Source organism: Sapajus apella, unplaced genomic scaffold (genome assembly GCF_009761245.1).
Source record: "Sapajus apella isolate SASKATOON/1434 unplaced genomic scaffold, GSC_monkey_1.0 scaffold15, whole genome shotgun sequence".
Lineage (NCBI taxonomy): Eukaryota > Metazoa > Chordata > Mammalia > Primates > Cebidae > Sapajus > Sapajus apella.
In genome coordinates, this window is record NW_022436955.1 from 17,170,157 (window position 1) to 17,196,281 (window position 26,125).

The 26,125-nt window shown below is 50.6% G+C and overlaps 1 protein-coding gene across 1 annotated transcript in view; it reads left to right on the forward strand.

Annotated features, from left to right (window-relative positions):
* The window catches only part of VAC14 (VAC14 component of PIKFYVE complex), a 124,229-nt gene that overhangs the window by 54,827 nt on the left and 43,277 nt on the right, over nucleotides 1-26,125 (forward strand). Inside the window, exons 13-14 of the mRNA XM_032284420.1 lie at nucleotides 7,977-8,133; nucleotides 25,692-25,824. Coding sequence (XP_032140311.1) covers nucleotides 7,977-8,133; nucleotides 25,692-25,824 — 290 coding nt within the window. The remainder of the gene's footprint in view (nucleotides 1-7,976; nucleotides 8,134-25,691; nucleotides 25,825-26,125) is intronic.

A 26,125-nucleotide genomic window follows, 5' to 3' on the forward strand; every position in this document is an offset into this window, starting at 1 on the left:
ACAGTAAATGCTCAGAAACAACAAATAAGAGGTTGGCTGGAAGAGGAGCTCATCTCTTTGGGCGTACCCCACATCTAGGGCCCGCCCCGCTTCACTGGGCCCTTCCACAGCAGATTGGAAGCTAGGCCTATGGGGTAGAGCCTGCATCTTAGCTCAGGGGCTGTGCGTGGCTTGCAAGTAAACCAGAATGAAGCAGGGCCCTGGAGGGAGGCAGGAGCCCTCTCCTGGCTGCCATGGCCCCTGGGCTCATCACCTGGTAACAGAGCCATGGCAGGTATGTGGCACCACTCATGCTGCCTTCAGTGCGGCAGGCACCACCCCATCCCTGCCCAGCTCAAGGGGAGAATTTATAACCCTGAGAACGTACGCTCTGGGTCAGGGCCCAGGATGATGCAAGTGAGCAATGGCTGGAATCAGCTGGAAGGAGGGGGAGACCTTGGGGGATGGGAGAGAAGGCAGAGGTCAGGGATCTGGTCTCCACCGTGTCTTACCCGAGGCTGGCCTTCCTTTTCTCCTTTACCCTAAGAGGAATGGCCGCTAGAGTATCCTCAGCTGCCAGAGCCACACAGTGCTGTCACTATTCATCTGTGGAAGTTAGGCACAGCCGCTGGCATATGTGGCACAGGGCTGGGCACTGAAGGAAAGGTGGCAAAATGTTTAAACAGAGAATGCCATCCTCATCCCCAAGGGCTTGTGTTCAAAGTCACACAACACTAAGATTTATGATTTTTTTTCTTAGTTTTTTTTTTTTTGCTTTACCAAGACAAACCATTTTCTATCAGGGTGGTTTTCTCAGTGGGAAATAAAATAGGTCTAGGCCTAAGTAGTGCAGGTTTCCCGCCACCAGATCTAAGTGTTCTTCTTTTAGGCAACACTCTCCTTCCTTGTTGCAGAAGGCAGGGCTGCTGTGAGCCCATGCAGACTGGGGCATTTCTCAGAAGGCCACCCCTTTCCCAGGCCAGGGCCCAAGCCCGATTGCTGCCTTCTGCAGCTCGCGGTTACTTTCCGTCCAGGGCGGAGGCCTCTGGTCCTGGTGTCAGCTGGTGCCAGTGCCTTCTTCCATGCTCTCAGCAATGGGAGCCTTGCTATCCTTCCCTTGGCTCCCCCAAGGAACTCTTCCTGGGCACAGCAGCCCGGCTTCCTAGGGTGAGCTCTCTGGCTGATGGAGCCATTCCATACGTGGTCAGGGACCAAAGAGGCCTGGCTGCACCCCTCACAAAGGAAGGGGCCAGGCTCCTGCGTGGAAGGAAGCAGAAGACCCCAAGGTTTTCCATGCATGCCTGCCCTCGGGGCCTGTGCACTTAACACCAGCTCCGCTTCACAAGAAGCAGCAGCTGGACCTGACCCCGATCTCAGGCAAGGCCCTGCAACCTGGCAGTTCCGGGCAGAGGCATCAGATAGCCTTTGGCAGTGGCCTGCACTGGGCAGACCTCAACCTCCAAGGCCTTTAGCCTGAATTCGCCTCTCCCTGCCAGTACCAAGCGTGTCCCTTGGAAACATTCTTGCAGCTTCTTCCTGGCCAGGCCTGGAGAGGGCCCAGCTTGGGGATTTCCTGTCAACACAAGAAGGGTTCCCTCTTCAGGAGCTGAGTCAGTTGACTTCTAGGACCTCATCAGCGGCCCAGTGGCCTGTGTGAACCTTTGACAAAGTCTCTTAAGGATAAGTGGGTAGAGTGAAGTAGGTGGCCTCTCCTTCCATCCCCCTTGGCAGAAGCTGCTCAGAGCCATCTGTCTTCCATTTCCTGTCCAACGCTGCAGGTCAGCAAGTATTTCTTTAGTTGAGGCTGAATGCCTCGTCCTGGGACTTTATGTTCAGGAATCTTGGTAGGAGGTGAGAAGGGACCTTCCGGCCTAGACACTTGACGTGCAAAGCTGGTGTTTAGTACCCAGTTGTTCCCAGGATGTAAAGAAGCATGCACAGCACCCTGGGGAGTGTGGGAGCAGGGAACCTCCCATGCTGAGGTCTCTTAGGACTGGTCTCGGACCAAGTGTTGGGACAGTGAGTGCCTGGGTGGACCAGTCAGAGAAGAGGGGAACAGCCACCATCCCAGAGAGACTAGGCTTTCCTGCTGGAATGCAGTGGGGCCACAGCCTGTGATGGCCCCACCCAGACACTGACCCTCCTCCCATGTTGAAATATGCCCTTTGCTGGTGTAAAATCACCTCCATGGAAGGCAAGGAGCCCTCTCCCCTCACCCTGAGGCCTCCTGAGAGCTGCTTTGTGAGATTCTGCCCACATCCAGGTGCCAACCACCCTGACCCTTTCACTCCACTGATGGCCAGCTCACTCCACGCCGAAACCGGGGGCCAGCTGATGGGCCTTCCCCACCCCCGCCTGTCGCCATGGTAACGGCAGGCACTCCTGCTCCTGCAGAATATTGCTTTCTTGTAACCTCCCTCCCTCCCTCTCTTTCCTCCCGTCTTTCTTTCACACAAAAAGAAAGCACAAGTGTTTTATATTCATTTTGCAAAAAAGCTGTGTAGCGCATACTAATTGGCGTGGCTTCCTCCTGCTTTCTTTGGGCCTTTTCTCATCCTCAGAGACGGGACTGCCGGCTCCAGCCAGCCTGCTCACTGGAAGGAGAACTAGGTCTGTTTTCCTAGAGGCTGATGCAGGAGTGGCCTGGCAGTGTGTCTTCAGCTCTTGAGAGGGACACACAGACAGCCAGGCCACTGAGATCACCTTATCCTCATCGACAGGTTTCTGCCCACACACCAAGGGTTGCAGGGTATCCAGGTAGCCAGAGCACCAAAACCCTGGCCCAGCACAGAGGCTGAAAGCCAGGTGCAACTGAAGGGCAGCTCCCCTTGGTCTCTGTTATTGGGTCCCAGGGCCCTCCTCTCACCAGCGCCTCTCTTCCCACCCCAGGCAGAGGCAGAGTCCTGACCAAGGTCCCCATCAAGATTGTTGCTCCAGAGCCTCAAGGTCACCCCCTAGTCTTAGTCAGGTTTGCTGGCAGCTGGGAGCAATCAGCAGCTGGACTGGATGGGCACAGAAGCCGGGTGTCAGCCGTCTCCCGACACCCCAGGCCGCACGTCAAGCTGTTCCTTGCCCTCCATCTGGGTGGCGCCTTCTCCTCACGTCTAGGAGGCTAAAGGAAGACGGGGATGCTCTTCCCGGGTCCTGCATTATTTAAGGACTGGAGGGCTGCTGTGTGTTTGTGCGCACAGGGACACTCAGTGTCGTCCCAGGCAGGGCTGTGGGCTTTTTGCCAGCCTCTGGGGACCGTGATACATAAGCACAAGAGGAGTGGCTGGGATTACTGAAGGAACCTGTAGACAACATTTCCGGCTTTAATTGTGCAATTGAAGTGTAATTTGCATTCATTTGCCATTTGGTGTTAAACTTTCTAAAATAAGAGAATTGAAAATGTAAAATACACAGCTTTGCTGGCTGCGCTCTGCAGCAGGGTGGGAGGCAGTGGTACCGAGGTGGGCTAAACACGTTCTCTGCAGGGGTGAAAGCAGGGTGGGAAGCCCTTGGTGTGGGCACCCGGTGCTCAGTCACTAAACCCAGGCCAGGGAACAGCTCAGCTGTGGACCAGAAATCTTGGAATGAAGTGGTGAGCCAGCCTTTCTTGTGTGCCTGCTTTTTGTGCTTTGCACATCAAGTGTCTCTCATAACCGTCACAACAGCCTGGCAAGGTCATATCTCCATTTGCACATATGGGGAAACTGAGGCTCCTGTCCTCTGCAAAACGAAGTTCAGACTTACTTGTGTGCATCATGAGCTCTTTTTCATTTTGTTTTTGTTTTCAAGACGGAGTCTTACTCTCTCGCCCAGGCTGGAGTGAAGTGATGCGATCTCAGCTCACTACAACCTCTGCTGAAGCGATTCTACTGCCTCAGCCTCCTGAGTAGCTGAGATTACAGGCGCCCCACCACCACGCCCAACCAACTTTTGTATTTTTAGTAGAGAGGGGGTTTCGCCATGTTGGCCAGGCTGGTCTCGAACTCCTGACATCAAGTGATCCACCTGCCTCGGCCTCCCAAAGTGCTGGGATTACAGATGTGAGCCACCACACATGGCTTTGTCATGAGCTCTTGAAGGTCTGGCCCTGCCTACCACTTTGGCCTGATTTCTGGCTGTACCGCCACCTCTGGCCCCATTCCCCACTCGAGCTAGCCCCAGAGCCTAGTTTCCTGGCATGTGCCACGCGGTTCTGTGTCCATGAATGGCTTATGCTAGGTAAGAGAATGCTTTGAGTGCCGTCCTCTCCCTTCTTGTTCCCTTGGCCAGCTCTGCTCAACTACTTCCAGAGCCTCTGGGCTCCTCTCAGGCATTGTCTCTGGGTCCGTGGCACCTGCCCTGTATTATCAGTAAATGCTCACCGCCTGTCCCCTCCAGGAGTCTGTGACCTCACTGAAGGCAGAGCCTCGCCTGCCCAGCCTTGTGTGTCTTACAGCCAGCAAAGGAGCAGCCCACAGCAGCTGCTCAGTAGCTGTCTGGAGAGGGAGCGTTGTGTTTATGTAGTTAACCGGTTGAGGGTCAGGATTGGATGTCAGGCCTGTCTAACCACAGAGCCCTATGTAGTGTTACCAGCAGGCTCGGGTGTGGGGAACAGAGCTGAGTTTGAGGTGGACTCACCGTTACCTTGAGCAGGTGACTCTCCAAATCTCAGATCCCTTGTGCGTATTGTGTGAGGTGAGACTGGTGACAAGTGAGGGCACTCATTGTGGCCGGGAGCGAGGACAGCCTGCTCCTCTTGCCTCCTCGTCCTTTGCAGCCTGGTGCTGGGGCCACTTGAGGGGTGGAGGCGAGCTTGCATAGGCCAGGCCTCTCGCATGTCGGTGGCTTTTCCCAGCCCTCTTTCCGACAGGGAAATAGGCACCTGCCAGATACCCAGCGTCAATCAGTTTGTCCCCATGGCTCCGGGATCTTGCGAGTGCCAGCCTGGCCCCAGCCGCCCCACTGGCTCACACTTTTCTCCCCCCTTTCCTCCCTTGCTGCACGTGGCCACTAGTGTTGGCTGCCCAGAGGCGTGTGCCTCTGTCCCCCTATACAGACAGACCTGGCTGGGATGGGCAGCATGGGTGCAGGGGGCGAAGTGATGTAAAGAGACATCGCCTCACTGTGCTCCTTATCTCTCCTGGATCAGGCAAGAGATCACAGGGAGTGGGTGAGAGCCCTCCACCTTGGGCTGCGAGCAGAGCAAGAGCAGATGGGTTAGGAATTAGGTTGCTGATTTGGGGTTTTGCCCCCCTCTTTTTTTTGTATGATTCTCAGACCATAAAATTCATAAAACCACTCTATTGTGTACTTTAAAAGTACGCAATAAAGTAACTTTTAGTATTTTCACAAGATTATACAACTATCACTACTAATTCCAGAACATTTTCATGACCCCAGAAAGAAGCCCTTGTACGCACCCTGCACCCATTAGGAGTCACTCCCTGTGCCTCCCTCCCACAGCCCCTGGCGACTACAAACCCACCCTCTGTCTCTGTGGATTTGCCTGTTAATGGAGTCGTCATACAGGGTGTGGTCTTTGTGGCTGGCCTCTTTCCCTCAGCAGGTGTTTTCAGGGTTCATTCACGAGTAGCAGGTACCAGTACTTCATTTGTTTTTATTACCAAATAATATTCCCTCGTGTGGCCATGCCACGTTCCATTTCTTCGTGTCTCCACTGCAGTGCCTTTGGGTGGTTTCCATTCTCTGGCTATTAGGAATAATGCCGCTGTGAACGTTTATATATAAGTCTGATGGGCACAGATGTTTGCAGTTCTCTTGGTAACCACCTAGGAGTGGGTGTCTACCTGTGGCAGCTCTCTGGGTAACTGTCTGAGAAGCTGTTGGCTTGATTCTTGCCTGTTTAATTTTGGGTGAGTCATTTCCCCACCGCCCCCCCGACTTCATTTCCTGGTCTTGAGCCCCCTCCCTGGCCGTGCTTGGACATTCGAGCAAGTATTGGGGTGTGTGGCCTATGTACATCATGCTATGGCAGGGCGAATCGGGCAGGACCGCAGCATCACTCACTGCTGTGCTGCTTCTCCATCCTTCTCTCCGCCCTGTGCATCTTTCTTCTTTGGCTGAAGCAAAGAATTCCTGGAGGTTCTGTCCTCAGTGTAAGCAGAGGCCTCAGCCCTCCCTGCTTCTAGGCTGAGACCCACCAGGGCTCCCCAGCTCCTGGCCTGGGTGAAGAGGCAGCCCCTGCTCCTGCCATATGACTAGGCTGTGTGGCAGCCATGTTTCTCAGCCACGTGGATCATCAGCTCTCCATTCTGTGCACCAGGCCTTGGGCAGGGCTGGCCGTGACTCACCTGTACAGCCCCAGAACCCAGAGCAGCCGTTGGCGCAGAGCAGGGGCCCACAGACATCCCAGTCTCTGTGAGTGGGAGAGCCACGAGGGGAAGAACAGAATTGGACAGTGGGAGGCGTGTCTGTGTGAGTGCGTCTGTGTGAGTGAGTGCCAGCTCCTGCCTGGGTGAGGCCAGGCTGCGGCTGGCCGGGAGGTTGCGTGCCAACATGTGACGCTGTTTGAAGGCTGAGGGGCGGGAATGGGTGAGCAAGCACAGGGGTTCCCAGCGGGTGTGCCAGGGCTGGCCTAGAGGAACCAGGAGAAGAAGTGACAATTGGGCAGTGTGGGAGAGGCAGTGCACTGTGTTTGCTATGACAAGAGTGGCTTTCAAGGGGACAGGCCTTATCTTTTTTGTTTTTGAGATATAATTTGCCTTTTTGAAGTATAGAATTCACTGGCTTTTCGTGTATTTACAAGGTTTTTGCAACCATCTCCCCCATCTAATTCCAGAACATTTTAATCCCCCAGTGGGAAGCCTATAGTGCTAGCTTTATCTTGTATTCCCCTATTCCACCCATCTGGCTGGTCTTGGCCCACGTGGCCCTGCCCATCAGACCCTGTCCCACTTCCTGGTCCAGGGCTGAAGCCCCTGGTTGCCATCGTTATTCTTGGCCTGGGCTCAGAGTAGCCCAGGAAGAGGTGCAGGCAGCCGCCGATTCACCTGATGTTTGCTGAGCATCTGCTGGGTGCAGGGACAGTCCTGGAGATATACCTTTTTGGGTGGACAGGCACAGTCCCTCTTCAGAGCCAGAGAGGAGTGAGGGGCAGAAAGAGCAGGCAACTACCCACAGTATGAGGAGTTCAGCCCCTGAAGCAGGTACACACACACACAGTGAAGCCCCTCCCAGCAGGGCAGGGCCCCAGCCTCTCTCCCCACTGCCCATTGCAGCAGAGTGCCAGCTCATGGTGCCAAGCAAAAATGCGTGCCTTGCGAGAAAAGGCTTCTAAGGATACAGGGGCTGTAGAGCAGCCCTGGGGACATTGTGACACAGCGCTGACCTGCACTCACATTTGGCACTGGCCCCACGCCCCACCCTGCCTCTGTCTCAGAAGAACTCAGCAGATAGATGGTCAGGCTGGGTGGGGCCTCACCCCACCCAAACCTGTGCAAGGACACTTCAGAGCCACTGAGGACCACCCGACATGTCTGGACATTAGGAAGTCCTTTATCTTGGAGCCCAGAGTAGCATGCCAAATGTGGAGGGCCCTGTAGGGTCTGCAGTGGACTGGTGTCACCTCTGCAGAAGAAGCTGCTCTGTGGCCCAAGGGTGGGTGGGGCCTGGAGGGCATTTTGGGAGCTTTGTGCATCCTGGAGGCCTTGAAATGCACACTGTGCAGAGAACACCTTGCTTCCTGAGTCCCGGGACTCCTGTGGAGCCTCAGAGTCCAGGTCAGGGGGCCTGAGAGGAGAGGGATTTGGGGGAAGCTGACTTGGCATCTTCGGATTCCAGTTTCCTTCCTCCAGAGGCCCCGTTCACTGTGGTCTGTGTTCCCTTCAATCCATGTCCTTTGTGTCACCTTTCTGAGCATGCGCAGCTATGGCCTTAATGGCTGTCCCCAGCCTGCTGTCACCTGCAGACCCCTCCCAGCCGGTGGATGGGCCACCAACCACACCTCTGCCCAGGTCAGCACAGCTCACGCGGAGAGCTCATCCCTCCCGCCCCGCTTCTCTCCCCAGGTGATCCTGAAGGACCTGGAGGTGCTGGCAGAAATTGCTTCCTCCCCCGCAGGCCAGACAGATGATCCAGGCCCCCTTGATGGCCCTGACCTCCGGACCAGCCACTCAGAGCTCCAGGTGCCCACCGCCAGCAGAGCCGGCCTACTGAACACCTCCGGTAAGTCTTCTCCTGAAGGTTCCGACCTCAGGGGCTTTAGAAGTCCAGGTCTCGGGCTGGACCACCGTAGTCCTTTAGGCTATTGCTCAGGATCTCTGGAGCTCTGCCAGGGTGTGAGGGGTCTTTGGGTTGCTGCTGGCGATCTGCCACCTCAAGATGCCCCAGAGGCAGGCAGCCCTCATCCTCCAGCAGCCTCCAGAGACCCTCACAGGCCTTTTTCCGCATCTCCCTGCACCTTCGATGCCTTTGAGCCATTGGCTAAACATAAAACCATCGGGGTCGGCTGCTCATCTCTCTGCCTTGGCCCCGTCTCTCCAGTCTAGAATCAGGGGCTTTGGTCTTGGGGTCTTACAGGTGTAAGAAAACTAGGTGGCCATTTCCTTCCTCGCTGAGAAGCTAAAAATAGCGCTCCATGTGGCAGGCAGCCCAGGCAGGAGACAGCATCATTCACACAGGCTGTTTCCAGTCAGAGAGGTAACTTGGAAATAAAGATGGCCATAGCGTTCCCAGTCCTCGCCTCCAAGTCCCTTCTAGACAGCAGGCCGGCTCTTCTCCCTGGGCCCCGGCAGATGACACTTCCCTCTGGCGATGCAGTCCTGGAAAATGCCTGGAGACACGAGTTGGTAGAAAAGCTCCCAGTGAATCTCAAGTGTCTGCCTGGGGTTCTCTGTCCATTGTGCCCCTCTGGACATCCATGCCCGGGGTCCTAGTTGTCCCATGCTTTGATGCAACCTCGAGTCATAGAGGTTTATGGGTCTTGCAGCCATAGCCTCCCCCCACAGCCCCGAGAGTACCTCCTTGGCCTCAGTGGGAGGCGCCCCAGCCCTGTTCGGCCCTGAGACCAGGCCCAGTGCCTGGCAAGGGGTGGCCAGCCCCAGGACATGCCAGGCCAAGTCACAGAAGGCCCATGTGGGGCCTTGCCCAGGAACCCAGTTCTAGGCAGTCACTGGCTGTGGTCAGGGAAGCAGTTCTCACATCCTGACCCTGGGACCTCTGCTGGGGCACCCACCCTCCATCCCCTGAGAGCGAGTCCATTCTCCATCCTGTGTCCCCAAGTCAGCACATGGGGGCCAACCTTACGTCCTTGCAACAGACGGCAGGAATGCCAGAGGTGCAGTGTGGGGGCCCAGTGAAGGCGGTAGGAAAGGAAGAGAGAAAGGGAGAGTTCTTCCTTAGGAAGGGAGGGTGGGGTGGGGAGGAGCAGCGATAAGCCACCAGAAGATGGGCAGCAGCCAGGAGGAGGCATCCTGCGGGGAGGAGGCCCGAGCAGAGGAGCCCTGGGGGTGCGCCCTTGACTTTCCCTCCCCAGGAACCATGCGCCACTGCCTCTTCCCTCCTCCTCAAAGTGGCAGCAGCAGAGAATTTGAAGGCAGCACAGCCTTGCAATGGAGCCAGGGCACCCAGGCCTCCCAGGCCCTCTGTGACCTGTCCTCCCTATGTTTTTTCTCTTCCTCTGGGGCACAGAGAAGTTGATGACTGTGATGTGGGCTCCTGCTTGTGGAATGAGGACCAGGAATAGGATGGGCTGGGGGAGTAGGAGGCATGTACCATCAAGGCCTTTGCTCTGCTTGGGAACCAGGGTTGGGGCACTGTAGGGCGGGGCACTTTCAACCCCAGCTCCTGGCCATGCCAAGATGGGCGGGCCTTGAACAAGGCCAAGGCAGTAGAGACTCTTGCCCCAGCTCACCGAGGCTGTCAGATTAGCTCACATCAGCCAGGGACTCACTCGGAATTCATAGAAAAACAGCAAAGCATGCCAGATGGGAAGAAACTCCATCCTGGATAGAACACCAAGGAAATGCCTGCAGCCAGTCACACTTCTTGCTTCAAGAATCCACACCCAGGGAGCAGTGGGGGATGCAGGGGGAGAATCCACACTCTGTCGGCCAGGAGCTCTTAACGTGAGACTCACGTGTGGGCCTGGAGGCTCCAAGCAGATCCACATGTGTTCACACGCGCGTGTCCGCAGCTGGCATCAGATTGCACAAATGGGGCCAGGATTTTAAAAGGTCAGCTCAAACCAGTAAGAGAATAACCGGGGAAGCCAGAGTGTGCCCTTCCCCTCTCCCACCTCTGCAGCCCCAGGAGGGCACGCACCAGGCACTGAGGATGCATAGGGTGGTGCTGAGGTTAGAAGGCACACAGGAAGTGCACCCTCATCCCTCTGCAAGCTGCTCCTTCCCAGACTGCTTCTCAGGCATGTGAGGGGCTCTTTCTGTCTGTTTCCATCTGGCCAGACACAGGGACAAGGCTTTGAAGCCAGATCCTCTTCCTGTTTGGATTCTGCCTGCCTCTGGCTCTCCAGGGCACAGCCCTGAGCACTTGGAGAACTTGCAAGTGGCACTGCTGTGTCCCTGTAGGGTAGATCGTCCCAAAGGCACAAAGGGACTGTCTGGAAAGCCTCAGAGGCAGGGAGCCTAGCAAAGATGAAGTCGGTGCTATCTGTAGGGAACCAAATGGCGCGGATCACACGCAGCAGTGGAGAAGCAAGCCCATCACATGCCTGGGTAGCTGCTGCGTTGGCCTAAATGCACCACAGCAGTGGTTCCCAGGGCCCCCTGAGGCAGAGTCGCTCACATGGGATTTTCCTCTCGCCTGGCCTAGCATAAACATCTCTCCCTCCGGCGCAGAGTGGCTAAGGCAAAGGCTTCTCCCACCACGCCTCCTTCATTCCTGACCCACACAGAGCCCTAGGATTGGGGGGAGAGCCGCCTGGGGCCAAACAGGATGGGGAGCAGCCTGGGCGGGCAGCTCTGAGGGAAGCTAGTGGAGGAACACCACACTTTCCTGCCTCCCACCCCTGGGGTCTCCTGTGTCTCTTCCTTTTGTATTTCCTGTGCCCTGTCTCCACTGAGGCGAGTCTGCAGGGGTCCTGCTGGCTCCAGGGACAGGGATGTCAAACAGGCCTGTAGGCCTGTCATACCCTAAGCCTGTGCAGAAAGCTTCGCAGGACAGAGGCAGGCTCTAGGGTCAGCCCTTTGTTAGAGACATGCCTATCCTCCCTGGGCCTGGATATCTCTGCTGCCAGAGAGGGTGCAGCCAGGCCTGGGGAGACCCAGGCAGCCCTCAGATCCTCGGCCATGTACAACAATGTGTCAGTCTGGGGCCAAAGGTCACCCCAGGACTGTGCCCCAAAAACCCAGTCTTCCCTGACTTTCCCTCCCTGCCACCAGGCCCATTCCTGGTGAGATAAAATCTGTTCATGTCGTAGGCACGTTGGCTCACTCCTGTAATCCCAGCACTTTGGGAGGCTGAGGCAGGTGGATCACCTGAGGTCAGGAGTTCGAGATCAGCCTGGCCAACATGGTGAAACCCCGTCTTTACTGAAAATACAAAATTTAGCTGGGCATGGTGGTATGTGCCTGTAATCCCAGCTGCTCGGGAGACTGAGACAGGAGAATCGCTCGAACCCAGGAGGCAGAGGTTGCAGTGAGCTGAGATAGTGCCACTGCATCCATCCTGGGCAACAGAGCAAGGCTCCATCTCAAAAAACATAAAACAAAAAAACTGTTCATGTCAGTATACCTTTCAGGGCTCAGTGATCCAAGGTGTTTTTAACCCTGGCTTTAAATCAAAAAATGAAATGTTCATCTTCGGTTTCCTTCCTTGTAGCCCAGGACATTGTATTGTAGCCAAATGTCAGCAGTATCTTCATGTCACGAGACAGAAGATAGCCAGAAAGCCATTTTCCCCAGTAATCATGTTAACAGTCATCATGGCCGAGGTCACATTAGGACCTGCCCTGCTCTGAGTACTCACACGTGCTGGCTCCCTGGGTGAGCCCCTGGGCTCCTTGCAGCAGCTCTGAAAGGCCAGCTCTGTGTCACTCCCCGCTTGTTTGGGCCGGGAGTATGGCCCAAGAGCCCACACTCTTCACCCCACTCTGGAGAATCCCACCTGCACCTGGCAGCACTGGATGCTTCCATGGCTGGAGGGGAAGGGCAGAGGGGCCAGGCTATGGCCACAGCCTGGACAGTGATGAGGGCATGTGTCCTCTCTTCACAGTGACTTCAGAGACCCCTTCCCAGCCTCAGGCCATAGCAGTGCCTCATCTCTTGTCTTTTGCTGCCCCCTACCACTTCCTCCGGCCACACCAGTCCCTTCCTCCCATTCCTCCCACTCACCACTCCCAGCCTCAGGAGGCAGCATTAGGGAGCCCGGGCCTTGCAGTTGGAGGAATCTGGGTTCACAGCCCTGCTCTGCCCACCTATCCTGTGACCTCGAACCCGGCTTCTGCCTCACTGCCACCTCCTCCCTCTCTAAACCGCGTGCTGGGGGACTTGGGGGCTCTGTGAGCTCCCACATAGCAGGGGCTAAACTAAATGCTCCCTGCACTTGAAGGGAGCATTTGCTTGTGTCCAGGTTATTACAGGACACAGTCTGCCCCAGTCTGCCTAGGTGGGTGGCAGAGTTCACATCTGCCCCCTCCTGGCTGTGACCTCTTACTTAGACTTCCCACTGAAAGTGCAGGCGGGGGCTCCTCAGCATTGCCCAGTGCTGGGTGATTTGTGTGATCAGCTCAGTTTGAATAGCATCATCGCTGGCCACACAGGCCAAGTTTACTCAACCCGGAATCCCTGGCACCAGGTGCCCAGTAACGGTCAGTACCAATTTTTGAGAGTTCATTAAAATAATGGAAGGCAGGGGTACCGATCACCCTGTTACCAACAGTGAACCTGAGGCCCCCAGCACTGCTGCCCAGAACAGCATCCTCTGATACCCGTGCTGCCAGGCCCTCATCACCAGTTGGAAAGCCAGCCCCAGCCGTCCACCTCCCACCCCGGGAGCCTTCTTCCTCACCCTCTCCTCCAGGCCCTTGGCCCCAGCCCTCACCCTGCAGCAACAGCTCTTTCCCAGTGGCAGGCTGCTCTGTGACCTCTCCACTGCCGCGTCAGCTGGAAGTCCCCTCTGGTCCCTGCTGTGTCCCATCAGCTTCTCTCTCGCTCTGACCTGAGCAGCTGCAGTCTCCTGGCTATGGGTACTGCCTCCAGCGCTCCCGTCCTGCCGACCTAGGCCGGCCCACAGATGAGAAAGTGATCACCACTTGGGTGAGGTCCCAAGATGGTGTGCTATTGCGGCAGCTTTTGTCCACGTAGCTGTGCACCACCTCCAGTTCTGCACACTCCACACCCCCAAGACCCTGCTCACCTCCCTGTCTCCCGGCCACTTGATTTTTGGGAGAAGCTACCCCTTTCCCACCCTGTCCTCTTGGTTCTATACCAGCCTCTCCATCACCCATCCCTTCCGTGGACCACTTCCTGTGCCGCGCATGACATGATGCTCTTTAGCCCTGCCTGGTTCACAGGAGAGGAGCCGGCCTCTGAGAAGCAGCGCTGCGTCTCCTGCCCTGTTAGTCAGTGACAGGGCCTGGATATGGTGTGGTCCCTTGAACTCTGGGTGCTCTGGGAAGCCTCTGGCCCTTCTCTTGTATCCTCCAGGCAGCCAATCTTGAGCCCACAACAGGCCGCCCAGGGACAGGGACCCCGACCCAGCAGGGATGGAGGCCGGAGTGGAGCAGGGACCCTGCCAGGCCTGAACTGGGTGGCTGACATTTTCACATCTGGTTCTGTTGAGCTGTAACTCGCATTATGTACTGAAGCCAGGGCTATTTTTATCCCAACATGTGAGGTTCCTTCACGTCATAACCACAAAACTCAATCCAAAACATCCCGGGGCAGGTTGTTTGTGAGACGTTCTGTGGATTCTCATGTCGCCACATCAGGTTTCACTTAGTAACATCTGCAGGGGTGGCTCCCCAGCCGCCCACCCCGCCGGCCTGGGTTTCTGTGTGAAGTGCATCTCTGTGCCCTGGCCAGCCACCGGTCACGTGTACTTCCTGCCTGGGCCTGGCAGGCTCCCTGCTTGCCCTAACCAGAAACACAAGGCACAGCGGCCTTCAGCTGAGGGGCGGCGCTCTCCTTAGTGCCTCCTGCCTTTTGCAGGATTGGGGAATGGAAATTCCACTCTCTTAAGCACCCCTCTCCTCTACCCCCTACTGGAGCAGCTGCCCACCATCTCCAGGGAGCTGTGCCTCGGTGGCACCCCTGAGTAAAACCATTGATGTCTTCGGAGTGCAGTGTTGGAGGACATGCCCTGAGCTGCTCGGCAAGCCCCTGTCCTCATGCGTCTGTAGCACCCAGCCCAGGACCCCGATTACAAGAGCAGATGAGCCAGAGCCAGAGGTGGGTGGAAAAGCAGGCAGCAGAGAAGCGGAAATCAGCGCACTTGAGGGGCCCATTTCTCCTATAGTCACGCTCCCAGGGCGTACTTGTTCCCTCTCCACCCATCTCCTCCTCCCGAGCCTGCAGCCCAGCCTCAGAGAGCATTTCAAGCCAAAGGGCAGCTCAGGTCAGAAGAGTGGCTGGGCATGAAGGGTGCCCCTGAGGCTGGGAGAGAGCGAGCAGCCCCCACCCCATCCTGCTGAGCACTGAGGCCTTTCCCATCCCTGTCCAGCCCGCCCTCCCTGCCCCGTCAAGTGTGGCTCCTCTCCCCGCCTCTGCTGCTGGGAGAAGACTGCCCTGTTAAAACCCGTGGTCTCAGTGCATCACCTCCCAAGGCCCCCAGCCCTGTCCTGCATGGAGGGGGCGGGGTCAGAAAAGTCTTTAAGCAGTGGGAGCACTGAGGGTTGAACTGCACTCAGCTGAGGATGTGAATCGCTTAGCGTGTCTCCTTGCAGCTGTGACACTGCCCTCCTTCTCCCCTCCACTAAGGTCCTCAGCTCCAGGGCCCCAGGGGCAGCCCTGGACATTGAGAATCCATTTTGGGTCCACGCTGGGGGCTGTGGCTAAGGAGACCAGGGCTGTGTCCACAGCAGCCCAGGCCTTCTCTTCTGCCATTTTTGGCCAGACTGTCAGAGGAGTGGTATGCTGATCTCTCTCCCTCCGCTGATGTGGTATGGGAGTCACAGGCGGCCCCCGCTTCTTCCTCAGAGCATCCTGACAGAGCACTGTGAATTTGCCAGAAACGAAATCTCCCCACTCAGACATTTCAGACCAGCCCCAGACATCCATTCTCAAACTCTAGATGAGAACAGCCTGTCCTGCACAGTGGTCTGAGCTATGGGACATTTGCTAATAAAAGGAGCCCCCATTTATTGAGTGCAGACTTTGTGGCAGCCTCCAGACCCAGCACATTACATGTTTTTGTCTCTTTTAATAGGGGCTCTTATTGCACTCACTTTACAGATGAGGAAACAGGCTTAAACACCATGCTCAGTGCTTCCTACTGCCCCTGTGAGGCTGGAACGGCCCTGCACCTCTCCCCAGTGGCTGCCCACAGCACCTAGCCCCTTAGGAGTGGAGATTCTGGAGCCCGATGGCCCAGTTGAGAGGATTTCTTTGTGGTGACTTCCTTTCATGGGTCCCTTTGTTCTTGGGAATGCTTTGGAGCCTAAGTGGCCCCAGGCCTGGAACTGGGTTAGGCTGAGTGCACATATAGGAGGAGGGGACACAGGGAGCTTCGAAAAAAAGCACGTGGGAGAAGCTTGCAGTGAACTGGGCACCTCCAGTGTGGGCGGCGGCGTATAGCCAGTAGCCCCCAACCAGGCTACCAAGGCTCACCAAATTCATCGCCTGAGGGTGGGAACAGTGAGGCAGGGCTGTCTCAACAGCTGTTTCCGCAGCCACCTCTTTAGAGATCAGCCCCAGCTGGTCCTAAGGTAACTCAATCTGTAAGAATGTGACACTTGATTCTGCAAACAGCCCCTCTGGGCCAGGGAGCAGAGATTGTTTGCCATTCCAGAGTCACTCAGGACCTCCAGAGCCAGGCTGATTCAGGCAGGGACCCAGAACAATGCAGTCCAAACAAGAAGTGGAATGAGGCCTGGCCTTGAACTGGCCTTCTCACTCAGGGCTGTTTCGTGCGGCTCACGGGAGCTGTCTAGGAGATTCTTGGGATTGAGGATGCTACAGTTTGGAGGTGTGGCTCCAGATGAGGAATCCCTCATGGAGTGATTCATAGCAGGGAAAAACAGAACAGAAAAAAGCCTTTTCTAGACCCAGCCATCTCTCTGAAAGGACCATGACAGGATGTAAGGGAAGTCTGAGTTCAGCAAAAAAGACGGAACTCCTGGGAGGAGAGCCTTGCTGCTGCTTCCTGGCCACTGGCTTTGAATACAGTCTGTCTGTCCAGGTGCCTCTATGAGATTCACTTGGAATACTCTGGATGGTTCTGCACATTCTTTTTTTTTGCTTTGGGCTGATGCTTCTGGGAACATCTGATGCTTCTGGCCAAGTTCAGTTCCAAGAGCCTCCATATCTTCTGCTGGTGTTTAGCCATTTCCTCCCTGGCCTAGGGGAAAAATGAAGGCTCCCACGCAACTTCCAGACCAGAAAGGGGCCAGCCTGGAAAATAATGGCCCTGGATGCCTCTTCCAGCCATTCTGCTTCTCCCCGTGTCCTCCCTGGGTTTCCAGAGAGCTGCAGCCAAGTGCTCTCTCCATAGCTCTTGACAGCATCATTTCCTGCCATCCTCAGCCTCAGCTTGACAGGACCTGTGTTTCTATCTTTATGCCTTCTTCTGCCTTTCTGCCTAGCAAGGCACAGCTTCCTAATCTGTGAGCCCCAAACATGTCCAAACATTAGTGCCCAAGAGACAGGCAGTCTGGCAGAGCTGCAAAGAATATGGGCTCTGAAGACCAGCTGCCTGGGTCAGCAACTCTTACCACTTGCCAGCTTTGTGACTTTGGATAATCCTCACCCAAATTCACAGCTCCTATGTGTATATAATGGGAATAGTAATGGTGCATATTTTTGAAGTGTTTTTTGTTTTTTGGGGTTTTTTGGGGGTGTTAAATACTATATGTGAAGGGTTTAGGCAGGCCAAGCTCATAGTAGGTGTTCAACAGATAGTTGCTACGAATTGGCTATTAAGATGTCGTGTTATACTGGAACAATTGGATATCCATATACAAAATGCTTAGACCCCTTCCTCACACCATATACAAAAAGTAACTCAAAATGGACCAGAGACCTAAAATATATCAGTAAATCTTTATGACCTTAGATTAGGTAATAATTCCGTAGCTATGACACCAAAGGCACAAGCAACCAAAGAAAAAATAGACACATTAGCCTTAGTCAGAATTAAAAATGTTGTGCTTCGATTTTTTTTTAATTTAGGTTTTGGGGTACATGTGAAGAACATGCAGGATTGTTGCATAGGTACATACATGGCAATGTGGTTTGCTGCCTTCCTCCCCATCACCTATATCTAGCATTTCTCCCCATGTTATTCCTTCCCAATTCCCCACCCCCTGTTGTCCCTCCCCTAGTTCCCCCGACAGACCTCAGTGTGTGATGCTCCCCTCCCTGTGTTCATGTGTTCTCATTGTTCAACACCCACCTATGAGTGAGAATATGCGGTGGTTCATTTTCTGTTCTTGTGTCAGTTTGCTGAGAATAATGGTTTCCAGGTTCACCCATGTCCCTACAAAGGACATGAATTCATCGTTTTTTATGGTTGCATAGTATTCCATGGTGTATATGTGCCACATTTTCCCTGTCCAGTCTGTCATCAATGGGCATTTGGGTTGGTTCCAAGTCTTTGTTATTGTAAACTGTGCTGCAGTGAACATTCGTGTGTGTGTGTCCTTATAATAGAATGATTTACAATCCTTTGGATATATACCCAATAACGGGATTGCTGGGTCAAATGGAATTTCTATTTCTAGGTCCTTGAGGAATCTCCACACTGACTTCCGCAATGGTTGAACTAATTTACGCTCCCACCAACAGTGTAAAAGTGTTCCTATTTCTCCACATCCTGTCCAGCATCTGTTGTCTCCAGATTTTTTAATGATCGCCATTCTAACTGATATGAGATGGTATCTCAATGTAGTTTTGATTTGCATTTCTCTAATGACCAGTGATGATGAGCATTTTTTCATATGTTGTTGGCCTCATATATGTCTTCTTTTGTAAAGTGTCTGTTCATATCCTTCACCCACTTTTGAATGGGTTTGTTTGTTTTCTTGTAAATCTGTTCTAGTTCTTTTTAGATTCTAGATATTAGCCCTTTGTCAGATGGGTAGATTGCAAAAATTTTTTCCCATTCTGTTGGTTGCCACTTCACTCTAATGATTGTTTCTTTTGCTGTGCAGAAGCTGTGGAGTTTAATTTGATCCCATTTGTCTATTTTTGGCTTTTGTTGCCAATGCTTTTGGTGTTTTAGTCATGAAGTTCTTGCCTACGCCTATGTCCCGAATGGTTTTGCCTAGGTTTTCTTCTAGGGTTTTTATGGTGTTAGGTCTTATGTTTAAGCCTTTAATCCATGTGGAGTTAATTTTAGTGTAAGGTGTCAGGAAGGGGTCCAGTTTCTGCTTTCTGCACATGGCTAGCCAGTTTTCCCAACACCGTTTATCGAATAGGGAATCCTTTCCCTGTTGCCTTTTTTTTGTCAGGTTTGTCAAAGATCAGATGGTTGTAGATGTGTGGTATTGCCTCTGAGACCTCTGTTCTGTTCCACTGGTCTATTTATCTGTTTTGGTACCAGTACCATCCTGTTTTGATTACTGTAGCCTTGTAGTATAGTTTGAAGTCAGGTAGTGTGATGCCTCCAGCTTTGTTCTTTTTGCGTAGAATTGACTTGGTCATGTGGGCTCTCTTTTGGTTCCATATGAAGTTTAAGGTGGTTTTTACCAGATCTGTGAAAGAAGGTCATTGGTAGCTTGATGAGGATAACATTCAATCTATCGATTACTTCAGGCAGTATGGCCATTTTCATGATACCAAGTCTTCCTAACCATGAGCATGGGATGTTTCTCCATCTGTTTGTGTCCTCTCTTATTTCATTGAGCAATGCTTTGTAGTTCTCCTTGAAGAGGCCCTTTACATCCTTTGTAAGTTGTATTCCTAGGTATTTTATTCTCTTTGTGCAATTGTGAATGGCAGTTCATTCTTGATTTGGCACTCTTTAAGTCTGTTATTGGTATATAGGAATGCTTGTGATTTTTGCACATTGATTTTGTATCCTGAGACTTTGCAGAAGTTGCTTATCAGTTTCAGGAGATTTGGGGCTGAGACGATGGGGTCTTCTAAATATACAATCATGTCATCTGCAAATAGAGACAATTTGACTTCCTCCTTTCCTAATTGAATATCCTTTCTTTCTTTTTCTTGCCTGATTGCTCTGGCTAGAACTTCCAGTACTATATTGAATAGGAGTGGTGAGAGAGGGCGTCCTTGTCTAGTGCCAGATTTCAAAGGGAATGCTTCCAGTTTTTGCCCATTCAGTATGATACTGGCTGTGGGTTTGTTGTAAGTATCTTTTATTATTTTGAGATACATTCCGTTGATACCTAGGTTATTGAGGGTTTTTTGCATAAAGGGCTGTTGAATTTTGTCAGAAGCCTTCTCTGCATCTATTGAGATAATCATGCGGTTTTTGTCTTTGATTCTGTTTATGTGGTAAATTACGTTTATAGACTTGTGTTTGTTGAACCAACCTTGCATCCCCGGATGAAGCCTACTTGATCGTGATGGATAAGCTTTTTGATGTGCTGTTGTAATCGGTTTGCCAGTATTTTATTGAAGATTTTTGCATCTGTGTTCTTCATGAATATTGGCCTCAAGTTTTCTTTTCTTGTTGAGTCTCTGCCGGGGTTTGGTATCAGGATGACGTTGGTCTCATAAAATGATTTGGGAAGGATTCCCTCTTTTTGGATTGTTTGGAATAGTTTCAGAAGGCACTTCTTCTGAAACTATTCAAAGTGGTACCAGCTCCACTTTGTATGTGTGATAGAATTCGGCTGTGAACCCATCTGGCCCTGGGCTTTTTTTGATTGGTAGACTATTAATTGCTGCCCCAACTTCAGCCCTTGTTATTGTTCTGTTCAGGGTTTTGACCTCTTCCTGGTTTAGGTTTGGGAGGATGCAAGTGTCCAGGAATTTATCCATTTCTTCCAGGTTTACTTGTTTATGTGCATAGAGTTGTTTGTAGCAATCTCTGATGGTGGTTTGTGTTTCTGTGGAATCTGTGGTGATATCCCCTTTATCGTTTTTTATTGCATCTATTTGATTCTTCTCTCATTTCTTTTTTATTAATCTGGCTAGTGGTCTATTTTGTTGGTCTTTTTGAAAAAACCAGCTCCTGGATTTATTGATTTTTTTGAAGAGTTTTTTATGTCTCTGTGTCCTTCAGTTCTGCTCTAATCTTAGTTATTTCTTGTCTTCTGCTAGGTTTTGAGGTTTTTTTTTTTTATCTTGCTCCTCTAGCTCTTTGAATTTTGACGATAGGGTGCCAATTTTAGATATTTCCTTGCTTCTCATGTGGGCATTTATTGCTATAAATTTTCCTGTAGACACTGCTTCAAATGTGTCCCAGAGATTCTGGTATGTTGTGTCTTTGTTCTTGCTGGTTTCGAAGAACATCTTTATTTCTGCCTTCATTTCATTGTTTATCCAGTCAACATTCAAGAGCCAGTTGTTTGAGTTCCATGAAACTGTGCGGTTCTGAGTTAGTTCCCGAGTTCTGAGTTCTAATTTGATTGCACTGTGGTGTGAGAGACTGTTTATGATTTCCATTCTTTTGCATTTGCTGAGGAGTGATTTACTTCCAATTATGTGGTCAGTTTTAGAGTAGGTGTGATGTGGTGCTGAGAAGAATGTACATTCTGTGGATTTGGGGTGGAGAGTTCTGTAAATGTCTGTTGGGTTTGTTTGGTCCAGGTCTGCGTTCAAGTCCTGGATATCCTTTTTAATTTTCTGTCTTTTTGATCCGTCTAATATTGACAGTGGAGTGTTAAAGTCTCCCACTATTATTGTGCAGGAGTCTGAGTCTCTTTGTAATTCATTAAGAACTTGCTTGATGTAACTGGGTGCTCCTGTATTGGGTGGGTATATATTTAGGATCATTAGCTCTTCTTGTTGTATTGATCCTTTTACCATTATGTAATGCCCTTCTTTGTCTCTTTTGATCTTTGTTAGTTTAAAGTCTATTTTATCAGAGACGAGAATTGCAACTCCTGCTTTTTTTTTTTTTTTTTTTCCTCTCCATTTGATTTGCTTGGTAAATCTTCCTCCATCCCTTTGTTTTCAGCCTATGTGTATTCTTGCACGTGAGATGGGTTTCCTAGATATAGCACACTGATGGGTTTTGAGTTTTTATCCAATTTGCCAGTCCGTGTCTTTTGATTGGGGCATTTAGCCCGTTTACATTTAAGGTTAATATTGTTATGTGTGAATTTGATCCTGCCATTTTGATGCTAGCTGGTTGTTTTGCCCATTAGTTGATGCAGTTTCTTCATTGTGTCAATGCTCTTGACCATTTGGTATGTTTTTGGAGTGGCTAGTACTGGTTGTTCCTTTCTATGTTTAGTGCTTCTTCAGGAGCTCTTGTAAGGCAGGCCTGGTGGTGATGAAATCTCTCAGCAATTGCTTGTTCATAAAGGATTTTATTTCTCCTTCACTTATGAAACTTAGTTTGGCTGGATATGAAATTCTACATTGAAAGTTCTTTTCTTTAAGGATGTTGAATATTGGTCCCCACAAGCCAGTCTTCTGGCTTGTAGGGTTTCTGCTGAGAGATTCGCTGTGAGTCTGATGGGCTTCCCTTTGTGGGTAACCCGACCTTTCTCTCTGGCTGCGCTTAGCATTTTTTCCTTCATTTCAACCCTGATGAATCTGACGATTATGTGCTTTTGGGGTTGCTTTTCTTGAGGAATATCTTTGCGGTGGTCCGTGTATTTACTGGACTGGAATATTGGCCCGCCTTGCTAGGTTGGGGAAATTTTCCTGGATAATATCCTGAAGAGTGTTTTCCAGCTTGGATTCATTCTCTCCGTCACATTCAGGTACACCTATCAAACATAGATCAGGTCTTTCATATAATCCCATAATTCTTGGAGACTTTGTTCGTTTCTTTTATATTTTTTCTCTAATCTTGCCTTCTCATTTTATTTAATTGAGTTGATCTTCAATTTCAGATATCCTGACTTCTGCTTGGTCAGTTCAGCTCTTGAAACTTGTGTATGCTTCGTGAAGTTCTCGTGTTGTGTTTTTCAGCTCCATCAATTCATTTATATTCCTTTCTAAGCTGTTTATTCTCGTTAGCATTTCATCAAACCTTTTTTCAAGGTTCTTCGTTTCTTTGCACTGGATTAGAACATGTTCTTCTAGCTCAGAGAAGTTTCTTATTTACCCACCTTTTGAAGCCTCTTTCTGTCAGTTCACCAGATCCATTCTCCATCCAGCTTTGTTCCCTTGCTGATGAGGAGTTGTGATCCCTTGGAGTAGGAGAGGCGTTCTGGTTTTGGGTGTTTTCATCCTTTTTGAGCTGGTTTCTTCCCATCTTTTTGGATTTATCTCCCTGTGGTCTTTGTAGTTGGTGACTTTCAGATGGGGTCTCTGAGTGGACATCCTGTTTGTTGATGATGAAGTTATTTCTGTTTCTTAGTTTTCCTTCTACCAGTCAGGCCCCTCTGCAGTAGGACTGCTGAGGTCCACTCCAGACCATGCTTGCCTGGGGATCACCTGCGGCGGCTGCAGAGCAGTAAGAGTTGCTGGCAGTTTCTTCTTCTTCTGTCTTTGTCCCTCTGCGTTTTCGCTGGGAACTGCAATCCAGAGCTGTTCCTATTCGGCCATCTTGGATCCCGTCTGTTCTTTTTTTTTTTTTTTTTTTTAAATAAAAAGACGCTGAGCATGGTGGCTCATAGCTATAATCCCAACACTTTGGGAGGCCAGGGGTCCAGGAGTTTGAGACCAGCCTGGGCAACATAGGGAGACCCCATCTCTACAAAAAAAAATGTTTAAAAAATTTAGCTGGGTGTGGTTGTACACACCTGTAGTCCTAGCTGCTTGGGAGGCTGAGGTGGGAGGATCACTTGGGCCCAGGAGTTTGAGGCTGCAGTGTAACTGTAATCACTCACATGCACTACAACCTGGGCAACAGAGCAAGACACTGTATTAGGCTGTTCTTGCATTACTATTTAAAAACTGAGAGTGGATAATTTATTAAGAAAAGAGATTTAATTAGCTCACGGTTCTGCAGGCTTTACAGAAAGCGTGGTGCTGGCATCTGCTCAGCTTCTGAGGAGGCCTCAGGAAGTTTACAATCATAGTGGAAGGCAAAGGGGCAGCAAACAGAGCAGGCCAGAGCAGGAACAAGAGAGTGAGAGGGAGGTGCCCCACACTTTTAAACAACCAGATCTCGTCAGAACTTGCTATGTCAAGTATTACACCAAAGGGATGGTGCCAAACCATTCGTGAGAAATCCACCCGCATCATCTAGTAACCTCCCACCAGGCCCCATTTCCAACACTGGGAATTAAATTTCAACATGCAATTGGGGTGGAGACAAATACTCAAACTATAATATCACCCTGTCTCAAAAAAAAAAACAGAATAGGAGAAAATACCAGCTGATGAATGGACAAACAAAATATGGAATAGCCATAAAGTGGAATATTATTCATCCCTAAAAATGAGTACAGAACTGATAAATACTACAACATAGATGAACCTTGAAAACATGCCAAATGAAAGAAGCCACATACTGCCTAGTTCTTTTTTTTTTTTTTTTTTGAGACGGAGTTTCGCTCTTGTTACCCAGGCTGGAGTGCAATGGCGCGATCTCGGCTCACCGCAACCTCCGCCTCCTGGGTTCAGGCAATTCTCCTGCCTCAGCCTCCTGAGTAGCTGGGATTACAGGCACGTGCCACCATGCCCAGCTAATGTTTTGTATTTTTAGTAGAGACGGGGTTTCACCATGTTGACCAGGATGGTCTCGATCTCTTGACCTCGTGATCCACCCGCCTCGGCCTCCCAAAGTGCTGGGATTACAGGCTTGAGCCACCGCGCCCGGCTGCCTAGTTCTATTTATAGGAAATGTCCAGAAGAGGCAAATCCATAGAGACAGAAAGTAGATCAGTGATTGCTAGGGGCCAAGGGAGGTGAGAATGATGAGTATGGGTTTTCTTTTGGGGGTTGATAAAAATGTTCTGAAATTAGTGGTGATGGCTGTAAAACTTTGTGAATGTCCTGAGTACTGAATTGCACACTTTAGAAGGATGAACCTTATGGCATATGGATTATATCTCAATAAAACTTTTCTTTTAAAAGATGTCCTGCCTCAGGCCAGACGCAGTGGCTCATGCCTGTAATCCCAGCACTTTGAGAGGCCAAGGCAGGTGGATCACCTGAGGTCAGGAGTTTGAGACCAGCCTGGCCAACATGGTGAAACCCTGTCCCTACTAAAAAAAATAAAAATAAAAATAAAAAAATATATATATATGTGTATGTGTGTGTGTGTATATATATATATAATATATATATATATACACACATATATATGTATATGTATATATATATATTATATATATATATATATATATACACATATATATATATATATAAATTAGCTGGACATGGTGGTGCATGCCTATAATCTCAGCTACTTAGGAGGCTGCGGTGAGGGGATCGTTTGAACCCAGGTGGCAGAGGTTGCAGTGAGCCAACATCACACCACTGCACTCCAGCCTGGACAACAGAGCAAGACTCAGTCTCAAAAATAAATAAATAAAAGATATGTCCTGCCTTGGGCAGTGAGTGAGGATTCCTTCCATCCCTTGGTAACTCCTTTCACGGAGCTGTGGAGGTTGGCATATATTAGAAGGGACTACCAGGAAAGACCCCAAGGGGCTTACAGATACACCACCCCAGATCATCCAAGTATTCCATCAGCCTTTCCATTGTCCCCTTGGTGCTGGGTACTTTACCAAGGGGTATGTGGTCAGGGGAAGGCTGGAAGGGGAGGTGGTATCTGTACCTTGTTGTATTTTCTGCCAGGACATATGTCAGAGACATTTGTGCTTCTGGTTAGAAAGCCACTTCAGGCTTTGAAAGTTTTCAGAGTTCTGTCCTAAAAGAGCATCTTTGCCTGAGGATGAGGAAGAAAGAGCTTTTGATTTCAAAACATTTGGTAAAACTTAAAACACTTTGTAACAGTTGTCATGTTTGCTGTCTGTAATCAAGTGGGTGTGGGCATAATTTCTTTTTCTCAAGTAACATTAGGAAAGGAGATTGGCTTTTGCCTCTTTGGGGTCTGTCAGTTTCGTTGATCATTGAGCCACAATGACTTGACTCATTGACACAAGTACCCGCCTTACCCATTTCTTCTCTTTGATTTCTTGTTTGTCCTTAGTGGCCCAAATAGACCCCAAGTGTATGTCATTTATTGGGATAATGAATAGAGTTTGTTGTTGTTGTTGTTGTTTTTAAATCATAGCACCTAGCAGGGTCTTACACACCTGAGATGTTCACTAAGTGGTTTGGGCTTGGCTAAAGGGGTGGACAGTAATGGGATTTTTTTTTTTTTCAAGTTACGAGTAGGACTTTAATTAATGGGCATTTTTACAGTAAGTCAAGTTGTATTTGCTTATGCAACCTTGCTTTTTTTCTCTGTTGCTCCATGTCCCTTGATCGGAGATTTTCCCTCATTGCGTTATAACCCCCCCAAACACACATACCTTTTTGGCATTTATAGTTGTCTGTAGTCTGTGTGGCTCTCCTTACCCTGTGGACACATAATCAGAATAATTCCTGGCTCTGTCCCTTTCGCTGCAGGTACCAAAGGCTTAGAATGTTCTCCTTCTACTCCCACCATGAATTCCTACTTTTATAAGTTCATGATCAACCTTCTCAAGAGATTCAGCAGCGAACGGAAGCTCCTGGAGGTCAGAGGCCCATTCATTATCAGGTCAGTCTCAGCGGTGCACTTTCTCCACTTCCTCCCACCACCCTGGCTTTTCACTTTCATGCCATTCAAGTGTCAAGGCAGCCACCTTCTCTTTCCCTTCTCTCTCCTCCTTTTCCTGACCTTTGGGTCTGTTCTTAAAAGGAACGAAGAAGGTTGTCCCTTCATACTGGTTGCTGATGCTTCAGACATGAAACAGACAGGTCATTGTTGAGTTTTTCAACAAAACTGCATTCGTTTTTTGCTTCCTGAGATACTTTCATTCCCTGAGGTGGAATTGCATCTTACCGAATGCCATTGTCAG